At 45.6% G+C, this 16,325-nt stretch overlaps 1 protein-coding gene across 3 annotated transcripts in view; it reads left to right on the top strand.

Moving 5' to 3' along the window:
* The window catches only part of stxbp4 (syntaxin binding protein 4), a 57,071-nt gene extending 40,958 nt beyond the window's left edge, over positions 1–16,113 (top strand). For all 3 annotated transcript variants that reach the window (XM_041974499.1, XM_041974498.1, XM_041974497.1), the window contains exons 17-21: positions 6,848–7,027; positions 8,311–8,427; positions 8,569–8,618; positions 14,775–14,911; positions 15,049–16,113. In XM_041974499.1, coding sequence (XP_041830433.1) covers positions 6,848–7,027; positions 8,311–8,427; positions 8,569–8,618; positions 14,775–14,911; positions 15,049–15,062 — 498 coding nt within the window. In that variant the 3' untranslated portion in view covers positions 15,063–16,113. The remainder of the gene's footprint in view (positions 1–6,847; positions 7,028–8,310; positions 8,428–8,568; positions 8,619–14,774; positions 14,912–15,048) is intronic.
* Positions 16,114–16,325: the final 212 nt, after the last annotated feature.

The following is a 16,325-nucleotide window of genomic DNA, read 5'->3' as shown; positions in this document are numbered from 1 at the left end:
AGGCAGTAATGGCTCCGACTTAGCTCCCAGACAGAAACCGAACCAGAGAGACTTTTTCAGCCAGTAAACACCTTCACAAAGCCGGTCTGCAGCACTTCTCACTTCTTCTGCTGTTTGGAACAAAAATGTCAGATATCGGGACCCTCATACAGGCCCATGCGGTCTGTCCCAGACCAGGACAAACATTCTCCATAATCCTCCATCATGTCCTCAGAAGGACAGATGGACGACTCCACTGAGATGGCAGCGCTTCAGGGATGCATGCTGAGAGCATGTAAAGTAGCAGATGGAGCTCTCCCTCCTGGAATCAGATATGTTTAACTTCCTGTGTTTCCTGTACATATGACAGCGCTGCAGGAGAAGAAGCCATGCAGCAGAGTTCACACCTCCACCTGAGCTGGGATCTTTTCACAGGAACAGCGACTATCAGTGAGCGGTCAGATATTTCCTCTGCCTGCTCATCAAACTTGTTTCCTTGTTCCAAAAAGTTCATTTACATCAGTAAAAACCCAGAAACGTGACAGAAATAACTGAAGATCCCTCAGAGCTGGCCGGAGGACCTTAAAGGTCCAGTGTGTGAGAATTACTGACATCTAGTGGTAAAGATGGGTATAGCAAGTTGTAAATGTATGGTGGCCATCAGTGGCCAAAGTTCTCCCAGATATATATGTGTTTTCACCTGTAAGTGGATCCGGTAGCAGTCTGGGAACGGGTCATTTCTGATTGGTCCGTTCTTGTTCCCTCAGGTTATTGATCTGAGGAATGACAGCTTTTACTGACAGGTGTAACTGAAGAAATTCGTTGATGATGTTAGTAGGTGGACCGTTTGGGACACTGATTGTGAAGAAAATGTGTGAGTTGAAGAAATCTGAAAAAGTGGGTCCGTGGGAGGTAAATTTCCTAGAAATGATGTTCTATTCTATTCTATTCTATTCTATTCTACAGTCATTTAGCAGACGCTTTTATCCAAAGCGACTTACATTTGAGAGTAAGAACAACACAAGCAAGAATTCAAACAAGATGGACGTGATTATTAAGTGGTAGTCAGACCGCTTTGAGTCCAGTTGGACCAGCTGTCATGTAGCGCTAGAGGCAGTGCATTTAATTTTATTTTTTTATTTATTTATTTTTTTCAGTTTTTTTGTAGTTTTTGTAAGTCCTTTTGTTTAAATATAAACATCACGATTTCATCAAACAGCATCATCTTGGGCATAAGTGAACACAGCTTCTTCAGTACCTGGTTGATCCAAAGAGCTGGACAAACCTTTCTAACTCATTTTGTTGTGTAGAAGAGATGATGAACGCGTCCTAGATGTGAGTAATAGCTGCTTCTGGCCATTTCTGGAAGTGTTGTATAGGACTGACTAGGAGACGAGTTTCCTGACCACAGTCCTGCAGTGGACCTGTCAATCATGAGCGGGAGGGCAGAACCCAGTAACGTCCTGAACCACAGCTAGTCTGACGTCCAGTTAAGATCACATGACCGCAGCGTTTCTCTCATTTGTCTCCGTCTCCTGACTCATATTTTACGCTGCGTCCTGATGAGATGAATCCACTGAGGATCAGTTTACAGCGGGATGCTGCGGAGGTTCCAGCTACCGGCCGCCAGTCTGCCCACAGTACTGGGAATGGCTGCTTCCCACTGGTTGTAGGTGTGTGTTTCACCTCCTGGACAGCTGTTTAAAGTGGCCTCACACACTTTAAACAGCTTTTTTCTTAGTTTTTCTTAGTTTTTAATTTTTTAATTAATTTTTTTTATTTGTGAGTTTATTCTCATCAGTTTTCCCGGGACGAGCTTTGGAGAAGTAGCCCAACGTTTTTAAGGTTCAGACCAGCAGCATCGGATCAAAGCAGAACTCTGTATGAGGTGGAGCAGTCAGGACCAGTTTCTCAGCTCACAACGGCACAAAATCAGCACACAAGAAAACGATGAAACCACCAGCTGAACAACAGACTTCATTCACCAACAACTCCTACCAGCTGTTAGCAAAGATCGGGCATTCCTGAATCTCTTCGTATCTACAAACACGGAGTCCCGATGGTTGAACAGTCAGTGTTTGATTGTTTTCATTTCATTTAAAAAAAGAATAAAATGACAGTAAATGGATTGTACTTATACAGCCCTTTTCCAGTCATGTTGACTCCTCAAAGCACTCATGTCACATTCATCCATACACACACATTCATACCCCGAAACTGAAGCCTCCCGACAATTGGGAGGATCACCCAAGGACATTTAGGCATGCAGTCATGACTGACTTCCTGTTGGATTTAGCCAGTTGGTCCAAGAGGCTTTTTTGTAGGTTCTGAAAGGTTCTGACTATGTGTCGAATTTCATCCATGTCGGTCAATGTAGTGGGCGGGGCTAATGGATTGAACATTTGGCACTGCCTTGGGTGCTCGGGCCTGATTACAGTAATGATTTAGTCAGATTTTCACAATCGCTTCTGGGAATGTAGAAAACAATTTATTTTTAAATAAACAGCCAGAAATGCAGATCTAGTCCTAATGTTCTAATTTTCCTCTGGAGAAAAATCAAGACGGATTTATTTCTATTTCTGGTCTTTTAACCTGTGAACACAGCAGATCCGTTCCCTCATCAGCAAGAACATCCCTCTATAAAAGTCACCTGAGACTCAGATCCACTGCTGGATGTGGTCTTCAGTCACTCAACTATTACTACAACTTTGGATTTTTGTGATAATGATGAGTTTTTATTAGAAAATCAAGAATTTTCCTGGTTAATAACCCAGCTGCAGGTTTTATTCCATCAGATCCACTTAAATTATGCTGGACAAGTTTGGACTCAGCAGACGCTTCGCTTTGCAACTGTAGGCGGTTCAGTAGGCATCAGGTTAGACCGGGACGGGCCGGGATAGACCAGGACAGACCAGGACAGACCAGGACGGGCTGGGATAGACCAGGACAGACCAGGACGGGCTGGGATAGACCAGGACAGACCACAACGGGCCGGGATAGACCAGGATAGACCGGGACAGAACAGGACGGGCTGGGATAGACCAGGACAGACTGGGATAGACCAGGATAGACCGGGACAGACCAAGATAGACTGGCACAGACCAGGACAGACCGGGACAGACCAGTATAAACTGGAACAAACACAAACAGACCAGGAATCTGCTACTTGTCAGCCCACTTTCAGGATGGTGAGTTTTTCAGGGGGTCTTTACTTTTGCAGATTCTTTGTTTTTTAGATGAAAACATTAAAAACATTTTAATGTTTAGCGAAGACATTCGTCGTTCTCATTCTGCCGCCTCCTCCAAGTCTCTGAGCAGATAAACATCACTAATAGTAGAGCCAGACGACGTACTGAGCATGCATGTGAGGTTTAATAAAAGATAGATAGATAGATAGAAGTACTTTATTCATCCCAAGCAGGATGTCCTGCAGTCTGGAAGACGAGATGTAGAAGGATGCTGACTATCCTCAGCAGAGGAAGGTAAATTTACACACCTACAAACCAAAAATACGTCCTGTGCATCGCTGCAGAAACCGTCTCATGTAGAATAAATCATCTCTGTTTGCTGAAACATGATGCAGTGGGGGCTGTTTTCCCTGGTCTGCGGGGAGTGTTTTCCCATCGCTGCTGCCAGCATCCTCATCTCCACCCACGCTGCTGCAGACCTGAGATGAATGGGTTTAATTTTCAGTTTGACGAACTATCAGACTGATTTACAGCCGTGTGAAGAGAGGCTGAGGCGGTGCAGACCTACATGAACCAAACATCACATGAAGAAGAGATTCAAGTTTTCTTTGTCTCCCTCATAAGAAATTTGGCTTGGTTTTAAGAACCCTGTTGCACAATAGAAACAATAAAATCAATGAACAGTAAGGCATCTAGGGCAGCAACCAGCATCTAAGACCCAAAAGTGACACAATAAAAACAGAAAGTCCATGTGCAAATAAAATTAACTTGTAAAAACATTCTTCTTTGCTCATTGATCAGCTTTACTGACAGTGGAACAAATGAATGTTTCTACTGTTGTGTTTGCACATGGGGACCAGGCACCCTCCCTCATTTTAACATGCGTGCAACATGTGGGAACTGCCAGGTAAAATGTTGTCTGATGATCAAAAAGCCCCATGAGCTCACCGGCTGCTCACAGGTTGGGAATCAGTGTTGGATTTAACTGTTAGATACCGTACCGCGAGACGGATTCGCTTGTAGATCTGCAAAAAACTACATTTAAATAAACGGAGGCAGAAACATCACAGCCCAGGGCAACGTCGTGTGGTAGGAGGAACGATGCTAATGTGATTGTATTTTATTAAATGCATTTATGCACAAAACTAGCTGTATTTTTATTCCTGTTGTATTTATTTGAACACATTTTGACAGATAAGAGGTTGTATTGTTGCTCTATTGGTTGACCAAGCAAACACATCCTCGTGTACGATTCCAAATTTCAAATCTGTGCAAATCCCAACGCACAGATGTCCAACTGGACGTTGCATCACACGGGCCAACAACATGCCGGACTCCTGGCCGTGCAGACCGGAGGAAGGCTTGTGTGACGTTTCCACACAGAAATGTCTGAGCGCGAGAATCAGCATGACATGATGATGCTGGATAAAACGTCATACATGTAAATATGTTTTCACGGGTTTTTCACTTCATTGTTTTATCATTTGTTGACATTTCTGCAAGATTTTATGAAGTTTTATAGACTCTAAAAGTTCATTTTCTCATTGTTGCACAATGTTGCCCCTAGCAACAAAAGATATTTTGGGATATGAAACAATTTGTCAGAATTAATCAGTAATCTATTGTGAATAATTTCCAGCATGTACCATTAAAATGTGTTCTACTGAAAGTTAAATTCAGTCACTTTTTATTAAAGAAATTTACATAGAATTAGTTATTTGTACGACGTGTTGGGGATGAGGATTTTATTTAAAGATCCAAATCAATGTTTGTAGTAATTTTTGTACCATTAAAACTGACGGGAAGATAAAAAGCTGTGTAAGACGTCTTCTATGGACCTGTTCTAGCAGAACAATGCCCATTGTGCTCATGTGGTTTTAAAAAGGTTTCCAGCTCAGCGGGTCTTTTATCTGGTCTCTTATAAACCATCCTCCTTCAAACGTGCCATGGTGCATCCTCCTTTTAAAAGAGAAACATTTGTCTCAATTCTGGCCATTTTCTAAACTGCCTTTTATTTCCAGGGTTTTAGAGTAAAGTTGTTTTTAGTGAACTCCAAGAATTTTAAAAACGGGCCAACATTGGTGAATTGTTTCAGTCTGGTTTGAAGCCTCTTCACAGCACTGAAACTGTTCTTTTAAAAGTTTTTAATGATCTTCTTTTAAACCTTGATTGTGGTAATTGTGCCTTTTGAATTCTTCTAACAGCGGCGGTGGACCCCGTGGATCACACTCCTGTCACGCCTCGAGCACTGTGTCACCATTGAAGGCACCTCTGGTTTAAATCTCACCTTGCAGATGGATCCTTCTGTCTGCAGTCGGGGCAGTTTTCCTCCTCTGTGACCCCTCTGACCTGCAGGGTCCCCCAGGGCTCAGTTCTGGGCCCTCTGCTGTTCTCGCTTTATATGCTACTGCTAGGAAGGAAGCATGATATTCCTTTTCACTGCTTTGCTGATGATGTGCAGGTTTACCTGCCATTAAAGGTCCCTTTCAAGGAATCTCTTCCTGCTGTGTTTAATTGCACGAGGTATTGCACGACTCTTCGGTCACCCTGACTTGGTCCAAGACTCCTAGATTGCCTGCCAGCTAGTAATCTTGGTGTCATTGATGGGGCGCTTAAATCAGACAAGCAGATCAGCTCAGTGGTCAAAGCTAGCTTCTTTCAGCTTCAGCTTCCAACCAAAGTCAAATCCCAAATAAGATGCGCTGATGTAGAAAAAGTCATCCATGCTTTGATTTCATCGCTCTTGAACTGCTGTAACTCTGTTCTCCAGCTAGTCCAGAAGGCAGCAACTTGTCTCCTCACCAGGACATAACGCTGGCGTTCTCCTCCCTTCACTGGTTTCCGGTTAGGGACAGCATTGAGTTTAAAATTCTTTTATTTGTTTTTAAGTTGCTGAATGGACTGGCCCCAGAATAATTATCTGGCCTTGTTAAGGTGCATTAACCCTCCAGAGCCCCTAGGTCAGCTGACCAGATGGTCCTGGACGTTCCTCCATCCCTCATGAAAACCACAGGATCCAGTTTCTTATCAGTTCCAGAGTCAGAACCAGACATGAATAAGCTGCATTCAGCTTCTATGCTCCACATGTCTGGAACAAACTCCCAGAAAGCCTCAGATCAGCTGAAACACTCAGTTTATTTAGATCCAGGTTAAAGACCCACCTGTTCTCTGCTGCATGGACTAGTTTTTATTTAGAAGTCCAGATCTGCATCTGGTTCTTTTAAGCTGAAAGCTTTTTCTTTTGTTTTCAATTTTAAATACGCTTCTTATTTTCTGATATCTCAGTGTTTCTGTAAAGCACCTTGACTCTGTCGTTGAATTGACCTGTGTAAACCGAGCTGTCCCTGAACGCACCATTGAGTGTAATGTTGGATCGGCTGAAAGGCGGACACAGACGCAGCCATAAATGTGAAAAGGTTTTAATCCAGCTTATCCAGTGGAAATAGCAACAATGCCATACAATGATCTGAGGTGTACTGGAGGCGTAAGTAGAGGGGAGAACAGGTGTGACTCATCAGGCTGATGAGGTGAAGTCTGATGTGATGAGAACAGAGGAATCCTGGGTAGTGTAGGTGATCAGTAGGCTGGTGAAGATGAGCGTACTGCTGGAGGAGGAGCAGGCATGACACTGAGGGCCTGCTCGTACATTTCTGAGTAACCTCTTCTCTTCCTCTCTGCAGGAGGTGAAGGTTGGAGCAGAGGAGAGTCGAGCTCTGAGGAGTCGCATCCAGCTGGCCGAGGAGGCCCAGAAGCAGGCCCGGGGCATGGAGATGGACTACGAGGAGGTGATCCACCTGCTGGAGGCTGAGATCGCAGAGCTGAAGACTCAGAGAGTGGAGCATCCGGTGCCGACCAAGAAGGTGACCCTCATCGCTTCCAGCCACAGCAGCTTCGCTTCAGTCCTGAAATTCACGCTGTGAAGCTTTGAAAACAGCAGCAAGCATGTTTTTAATGGCCAGAACTTCCACTTTACACAACATCAGTGTTTCCAAAGGTTTTACAGAGAAACTTCAGAAGAACTGAGTTATTCTGACAACATCTGTGGATCTGGACACATCGTCACATTAAGCTCAATCCACGGTGGAACAGCTGGCATGTCTGGAATGGAGAAGTTAGTCCACAATCAGCATCCAGAAAGTCACTGAGGATCAAACATGTTCAGAAGATTTTAATAAGAAAGTTCCTGAAAGAAAGACTGACTTAACATGTTAAATAACATTTATATTTGTGTCATGTTTCAAACTGAAGCTGCAAACAGGCTGAATTGTGGTGTTCCTATACTGTTGTTCAGACTGGTTTCCTTCTTCTTTTCCAAGTTTGGTTCTGGACCGAAACGCAACCTATTAACCCTTAAAACTCCAAACCATGTTTTGGAATCTTTGATCCTCCTCTTTTTTTTTTTTTATGTAAACCATCTAGTATAAACCAGTCAGCATCAGACATGATGGTTCTCAGTTGTCAGATTCTGAGGCTAAAATGATTTAAAATGAATGCATCAATAGATATAGCCGCATAAAGGTCAACCCAGGACAACACCGTGCATCAGAAACGTCTTCTTGGCTTTATTCCAGCCATAGAGGAGCATTATTTTTCTTCTTTTCACACACACATAGAACTTTCTGCTCACTGGTTGATCTTTGGCTGCTCCTGATTGGACGTTACCGTCAATCTAAGCTCTCTGATTGGTGGAAAGTCTGACAGGAAGTGGCTTCATCATCATGTCCAGGTCTAAATAGAGGTCTCTTAGCAACATGGTAGTGATGGTGATGTTTTTATGGTGAAATGTGGTAAATAATGCTGTTATCATGGATCATTGTGGATTTACCAGATAGAGTCTCTGAATAAAACTACATTTAGTGGCTGGATTGTAAACCTCCTGGATGGTATAGAAATGCCTTCTGTAGATCAGCTAAAGGGTAGCTATCATCACAGTTTACCCCACAGAGCTACACACCACCGCTCCTGGTGGAGGAGGAGGACCTTTGGGGGATCTGGTGGAGGTTTAGGGTTAAAGCTGTGTGGAACGTTGACCAAACTACAAAAACTAGCTTATTTCCTCTAAACTGTGGAGAAGTCAGGAATAAATGAGGATGAACCTTCACTAAGCGAATCTGACGTCGGAAATGTCCGTTTTGTACCTCAGGAGGAGACGGAGGAGCTGAGGAAGAGGGTGGCGGTCCTGGAGTGTCAGCTACGGAAGAGCGAAGCGAACAAAAAGAGTTTTGAGATGACAACGGGAAAGCTGCTGAACTTTGTGGAGGTAAACATCTCGTGTTCACAGGAAATAAAATATTAAGCTCAATCTCCACTAAACTTTATTTAAAGTCATTGTTTTAACAAATGTTAACAAGCAAAGCTAGATGAGTGACTGGAGGTTTGTTTGTTCTGTGTGGTTCTGCAGAACGTCCAGGAGTTCTTGTTGGAAAGTCATGGACCCACAAAGAGCTACAGGTGTGTTTGTTTCTCTATCTTTATGAGGACCATTGCAAGTCGAATTCAGGTGTGTGCGTCTGTGTTAGTGTGTGTAAAGGTGAGGATGAGCTGATTGACTCCCTGCTGTTCGTTAGTGACACGCTACCATCGTTAACGTGTTGGATCGCTCAGTGGGAGCTGGCTGAGCAGTTGTCATAGCAACCGGCGGCCTTCATCTCAACATGTCTGTGTTTTGTGAAGTCTGACATACCAGGACATGATGAAGCATCATGGCGGCAGGTCACGCTGCGCCGTTGCTTGCTGAAGTCTGACTCAGGATGATGGTCCAGCAGCTTGTAGAAGCTCCTCCATCAGTGGGAAGTTACGGTTTCCTGGAAGGAAATTTATCTGGACACCAAAAAACCCAGCCTGTGGTAGATGAAACAGCCAGGAGGACGCATGCACTGGGTTACAGATGAAACACACATCATCATCATCACCATCATCACCATCAGTGTACATACTGAAGAGAACAGACGGACAGTCCAGGCTGTGGTATTCATGGATCTGAAGGAGCAGTCGGGAAGAGAAGGATGTCTGACTCAAGGTTCATTCTTGGCTTCCTCCTTCACAGCTGAGTGGGAAGCAGTTCAGATAGTCAGCTTCCATCCATCCATCCATCCACCCATCCATCCATCCAGCCATCCATCCACACATCCACCCATCCATCCATCCAGCCATCCAGCCATCCATCCACACATCCATCCATCCATCCACCCATCCATCCATCCAGCCATCCATCCACACATCCACCCATCCATCCATCCAGCCATCCAGCCATCCATCCACACGTCCATCCATCCATCCATCCATCCACACGTCCACCCATCCATCCATCCATCCATCCACACGTCCATCCATCCATCCATCCATCCACACGTCCATCCATCCATCCATCCATCCATCCATCCACACATCCATCCATCCATCCATCCATCCATCCATCCATCCATCCATCCACACATCCACCCATCCATCCATCCAGCCATCCAGCCATCCATCCACACATCCATCCATCCATCCATCCATCCACACGTCCATCCATCCATCCATCCATCCAGCCATCCAGCCATCCACCCATCCATCCATCCAGCCATCCAGCCATCCACACGTCCATCCATCCATCCACACATCCATCCATCCATCCATCCATCCATCCATCCATCCACACGTCCACCCATCCATCCATCCATCCATCCAGCCATCCATCCACACATCCACCCATCCATCCATCCATCCACACGTCCACCCATCCATCCATCCATCCATCCACACGTCCATCCATCCATCCATCCATCCACACGTCCATCCATCCATCCATCCATCCATCCATCCAGCCATCCATCCACACATCCACCCATCCATCCATCCAGCCATCCAGCCATCCATCCACACATCCATCCATCCATCCATCCATCCACACGTCCATCCATCCATCCATCCATCCACACGTCCACCCATCCATCCATCCATCCACACGTCCATCCATCCATCCATCCATCCACACGTCCATCCATCCATCCATCCATCCATCCACACGTCCACCCATCCATCCATCCATCCATCCATCCATCCACACGTCCACCCATCCATCCATCCATCCATCCATCCATCCACACGTCCATCCATCCATCCATCCATCCATCCACCCATCCATCCATCCGTCCACACGTCCATCCATCCATCCATCCACACGTCCATCCATCCATCCATCCATCTATCCATCCACCCACACGTCCACCCATCCATCCATCCATCCATCCATCCATCCACACGTCCATCCATCCATCCATCCATCCACACGTCCACCCATCCATCCATCCGTCCACACGTCCATCCATCCATCCATCCACACGTCCATCCATCCATCCATCCATCCATCCATCCATCCATCCATCCACCCACACGTCCACCCATCCATCCATCCATCCATCCATCCATCCACACATCCATCCATCCATCCATCCATCCATCCATCCATCCATCCATCCATCCATTCATAGGAGCAGTGACTTCCGCCTGGATCACCGAACTTCTCACCCTCTCTGTAAGGGAGACGCCGTCCAAACTGCAGAGAAAACTCATTTCGGCCACTTGTATCCATGATCTTCTTCTTTTGGTCCATAGGTTAGGTAGGTAGGTAAGAACATAGGTCGACCGGTAAATCCAGAGCTTCTCCTTTCAGCTCCTTCTTCACCAGGACAGATGGTCAGAGGTTCACCAGTCTGAGACAAACTGGGTCTAAACATTAAGGCTCAATTTTAGGAAAATGCGTATGATATCATCATGAATCAGAGAATTTGGAGGAATCTCTGTGCACATGGGACAAGAATAAAGGTCAAACTGGATGCTGGTGGTCTTGGGGCCCTCAGGCAGCACTGCATTAAAGCTCTGTTCACACTGCAGGCAAAAGTGACTCAAATCCAGCTTTTTTGTCCATATGTGACCCATATCTGATCTTTTATTACAGTCTGAACGGCACAAATCCGACCCAGGTCACTTTCATGTGTCTAAATCAGATCTTCATCAAAGCAACCTCAGTCTGAACAATCGAGTCACATTTCATCTGACTTTTACATCTTTGAAGTGTGACAGACGTCAGGAACCTGCGGTGGAGGAGGCGGACGCGATAAGATCGAATGTAAACGTTACATCATTTTCAGCTCTGATTGCACAACAACATAGAAACTGAGACACATGATAACATGTAGCATCCATATTTACCTCTGTAAACAAATACAGGATGTCTTCCTCTGCGTACGCAGGTCACTTCAGGACCGTGTGCCGTTCATACTGAAATGAGATGGAGGTCACGCTTAACGATAATCTGAACAACCACATGACAAAATCAGGTTTGAGCGTTAAGACCTGCAGCGGGAACGAAGTGAAAACCAGCTTCCACATCTGTAAAGCTCCATCAATGCTGAAAAGTACATGGAGGTTTTAGAGCAACATCTGCTCCCATCCAGACAACGTCTCTTTCAGGGAAGGACTTGCAGATTTCAGCAAGACGATGCTGAACCACATCCTGCATCCATCACAGCAGCATGGCTTCACAGGAGAAGAGTCCGGCTGCTGAACTGGCCTGCCTGCAGTCCAGACCTTTCACCAGTACACAACATCTGGAGCATCATGGAAGCAGAAATCCAGCAACCAAGGTCCAGGACTGCAGAGCAGCTAGAATCCTGCATCAGACCAGAATGGGACAACATTCCTCTCCTAAAACTCCAGCAACTGGTCTCCTCACTTCCCAGATGTTTCCAGACATGTTAGAAGAAGAAGATGCTACACCATGCTGAACACCACCCTGGAACTACTTTTTACACCATGCTAAACACCACCCTGGAACTACTTTTTACACCATGATGAACATCACCCTGGAACTACTTTTTACACCATGCCGAACATCACCCTGGAACTACTTTTTACACCATGATGAACATCACCCTGGAACTACTTTTTACACCATGCTGAACATCACCCTGGAACTACTTTTTACACCGTGCTGAACACCACCCTGGAACTACTTTTTACACCATGCTGATCATCACCCTGGAACTACTTTTTACACCATGCTAAACACCACCCTGGAACTACTTTTTACACCATGATGAACATCACCCTGGAACTACTTTTTACACCATGCTGAACATCACCCTGGAACTACTTTTTACACCGTGCCGAACATCACCCTGGAACTACTTTTTACACCATGCTGAATATCACCCTGGAACTACTTTTTACACAATGCCGAACATCACCCTGGAACTACTTTTTACACCATGCCGAACATCACCCTGGAACTACTTTTTACACCATGCTGAACATCACCCTGGAACTACTTTTTACACCATGCCGAACATCACCCTGGAACTACTTTTTACACCGTGCTGAACATCACCCTGGAACTACTTTTTACACCATGCCGAACATCACCCTGGAACTACTTTTTAGACCATGCCGAACATCACCCTGGAACTACTTTTTACACCGTGCTGAACATCACCCTGGAACTACTTTTTACACCATGCTGAACATCACCCGGGAACTACTTTTTACACCGTGCCGAACATCACCCTGGAACTACTTTTTACACCATGCCGAACATCACCCTGGAACTACTTTTTACACCATGCTGAACATCACCCTGGAACTACTTTTTACACCATACTGAACATCACCCTGGAACTACTTTTTACACTGTGCTGAACATCACCCTGGAACTACTTTTTCTTGACGTGTTGCTGCACCAGATTCACTATCAGCTCATATTTTCCATCACATGGTGAAACGTCTCCGTTTTCATCAGCTGACATGTTGTTTATTTTCTACTGGGGATAAATTGTGACCTGAGAGGGATTCTGCTTTTATTTACATTTTACACCGAGAATCAGCGTAGATGTTCACACGTCTAACCACATGATGTGGGGAGTGTTACCTGTCCAGGTGAGGACTTGGTTCGGGTCTGGGCTGTCTGGTTCTGGTTCTGCTCAGTGTCGGCCTCCTCTACAGGAGTCGGTGTGAGGTCCTCAGAAGTGCTGGTTCTCGGCTGTGTGTGTGTGTCCTGTAATGAGGACTCCTGTGGTGAGCCCATTAGTCTGGGTTTCTCTCCCTCAGCGGTCCAGACCGACCCACTTCAGTCCAGGTGGGACGGCAGCTGCTTCTCGTTAATGGCCGCCTGTTGGTGGTAGCGGCGGCGGCCATTATGAAACGCCTCAACCTGCAGGGAGGGTGTGATGTCACTAACTCCTCTTCAACCAATTACTGATCGAGTAGAGACACCACAGAAGAACTTTTACTTTTACAGAACTCTTCTTTCTTTCTTCTCTTCCCGTCTCAGCCTCCATCCTTCTCTCATCTTTCTTCTTTATTCTCTTTTTACCCTCTTTCAATCCTTCCTTCCCTGTAAACAACTTTGCTTCCTTTCATCTTTTATCACCTTCCATCTTTTTTTAGCTTTCTTTACCTCCCTTGCTTCCTTCATTATTACATCATTTTCCCATCCTTCATGTTACATCTTTTTCTTTTCTTTATCTTTTCTTCTGTATCTTCGTGCCATCCTTTTGTTTTTCCATCTTTCTTTGTTCACGTTCTTTAATCTTTCCCTTCTTTCCATTCTCTGTTCTTATTTGCTTCTTTTTTCTTTCATTAATTTAGTATTTTTATTGGTTTCTTTTAATTTTTTTCCTCCATCTGTTCTTTATCTCGTCTCTTTATTTACTGATATGAATTTTTCTCCCTCCCCCTGACTCCGTCTTCTTCTGTGGTGTTTTGACCTGTGGCTGGATGCTCTCCTCCCAGCTTGTGTAATTTGGACAGAATCAGGTTAGTTGGTCGTGTTATTAAGTCACCCATCGATGAAGCCTCCCTCACCGGCTTCCTTTTATTCCTGTCCAGGTCAGTGGGACACCTCATCTGGTCTTTCGTAACCGCGGGACCCCCTGCTTTTAGTTTTTATTTCCCCTCACCTGTCCGTCTGTTTCTAGGCCACTCGCTGGCTGAAATGCGGTGAGTCCTTGTCCCTCTTTGTCTGAAATAAACGGACTGTTCTGGCTCGTCTCTGAACATTAGAGTCGCTGCGCTTATGGGACAGAAAGTCTGGAATCCTGTTGTCCAGGAAGAGTCCTGGACAAAGTTCCCCCTGGAGGTTCATTCAGAGCAGAGCTGGGTTCTGTTCAGGTCACATTCAGTTCTGGACTGTGACCCAGATCACACCTGCTGGGCTCAGATCAGAGCTGAGGACACTAAAACTGTCCTCAGCAGACGCGTCCTGTTTGTCGGTCCTGTGATCCATTTTCGTCTTTTATTCTCAGACGTTCGTTTTTGAAGCCTGACTGGAAAATTTCAGCAGCATTTTTTAGAAGTTTTTTCATCTTTGTGTCTTTCTTGATCCTTTTGAGACACTTTTGATGGATTTTGTCTCCTCATGTTTTTCGTGTCTTTCTCATCATACTGTGTCTCTGTTGCTCTGTTTTCATCTTTTTGGCGAGTTTTCTTTTTTGGGTAGATGTTTTTGTCTCTTGTGGACATTTTCTGTCTTTTCTGGGTTGATTTTTGTTTCCAAGTAAACATTTTCTGTGTTTTGGGTGGACGAGGTGGTTTTCGTCCTCTGACTCGTGTCCCCTCTCTTTGCAGCTCTGGAGACGTTAAGGCCGGCCCGTCGTCTCATGTCCTTCCTCCTCGCTATAAGAAGAGTCCGTGGACGGCAGCCACGCTGGCCCAGGAGGCGAAGGAGCTCACCCAGACGGTCAGGGCCATCCTGGAGGTGGACTGTAAGTGATCCCAGCTGCAGGCCTGCATGTGCTCCTCCTCTTCCTCCTCCTCCTCCTCTGTGCCGCCCTGCATGCGACTCCCTCCGGATGAAGCTGAACAGAGCCGCCGTTGTGAGTGACTGTCCTCCCCGTTTCAGTGCTGACCTTCTAGAGGAGGACAGCGTGTCGGCTGGACGTCCCTCACCGCTCCTCGTCTCCTCACCTCCTGCTAACAGACTCGTGTTTGAAACCTGCATGAAACATGTTCGTCTCTGAGAGGCAGCTGATTGGTCAGCACACGTCTTCTGGAGCGCCAGCACCGAACAGCAGCTTGGTCCCGGTGTGTCGACCTGCAGTCGGCTGGGACGGCATTCCCGGCGTTCCTGCAGGTCGATGCACCGAAAGAGGCCTCCTGAGAAGCTGATGGACCACGTGAATGTTTCCCAGTTTGGCCCATTGGTCCGTTTTTGTCATGTGACCAGAGTTATGGCACCACATCTGTCAACTTTCATCTCAAATCAACAGGAATGACATTGTCCCTCAAAAAATCCAACAAAATCTCTTAAATATATAAATCCTTCTCAAAATTTTGAATTATTCTGACTTCACCAAAGCTCATGTTTTTTTTTATGACAACGTTCACTTTAAGTGTTTTTTTTCTTTCTGTCATAAAGAAATCAGATTTTAGAAGACGTGAAATCTAAAAGGTGCCTGAACTTGTTCCACATCGTGAGAAATGGATGAAGCTCCCCAAACGTTGGTGTCGTCCTCCAGCTGTGACCCAGCTTCTGTTTCTGTATCAGTAAAAACCTTCATCCAACAACCAGTAGGTCAACATAAAGCTGAGTATCAGGTTGGTGGGACCTGTAGCTAACGCTCCCTCCTGGGCGGGGCTTCCTGTAGCTTCCTGTTTCCTGCTCAGCGTTCAGTGGTCGAGCGGCCCGACGCTCGTCTTTGTGCAGTAGATTAGCCGACTAAACGAAGCATCGTCCAACAGCACAGGAGGAGACATCCAGCACGTCCGACACACCCAGATGTGGTCCGACCCGGTCCAGCCTGAGCCTGGTTAGAGTCATCCGCTGCCTCAGAGCTGATATCCTGAAAGGGATCAGGTTCAGTTCTTTGTCCAAAGCTGCCGCTCTGTAAAATATGGTCGTCGTTTCTGTGTTTGACCAGCTGGGCTGTGATGTACATGATGAATAAAAAGTTTTCATTCAAACACGCCTGCTGCAGCTTCCGGTGTTTCAGGTTCCACTTCATGCATCCGTTTTTATTAAAAATCCTTCCTCTGATTCAGGAAGACCAGACCAGAGCTGTAGACCTGGTTCCAGAGGGGTTACGGTACTGGTCACCGTTACTGACACACTTTCATTTGTTTCATATAATATATAATATAACAATATATTCAGAAATGAATTAAATTGTTCCAAATAAC

Source organism: Melanotaenia boesemani, chromosome 21 (assembly GCF_017639745.1).
Source record: "Melanotaenia boesemani isolate fMelBoe1 chromosome 21, fMelBoe1.pri, whole genome shotgun sequence".
NCBI classification, from domain to species: Eukaryota; Metazoa; Chordata; class Actinopteri; order Atheriniformes; family Melanotaeniidae; genus Melanotaenia; species Melanotaenia boesemani.
Note: the sequence above shows the minus strand (reverse complement) of the source record. Positions and strands in the feature narration are given on the sequence as shown.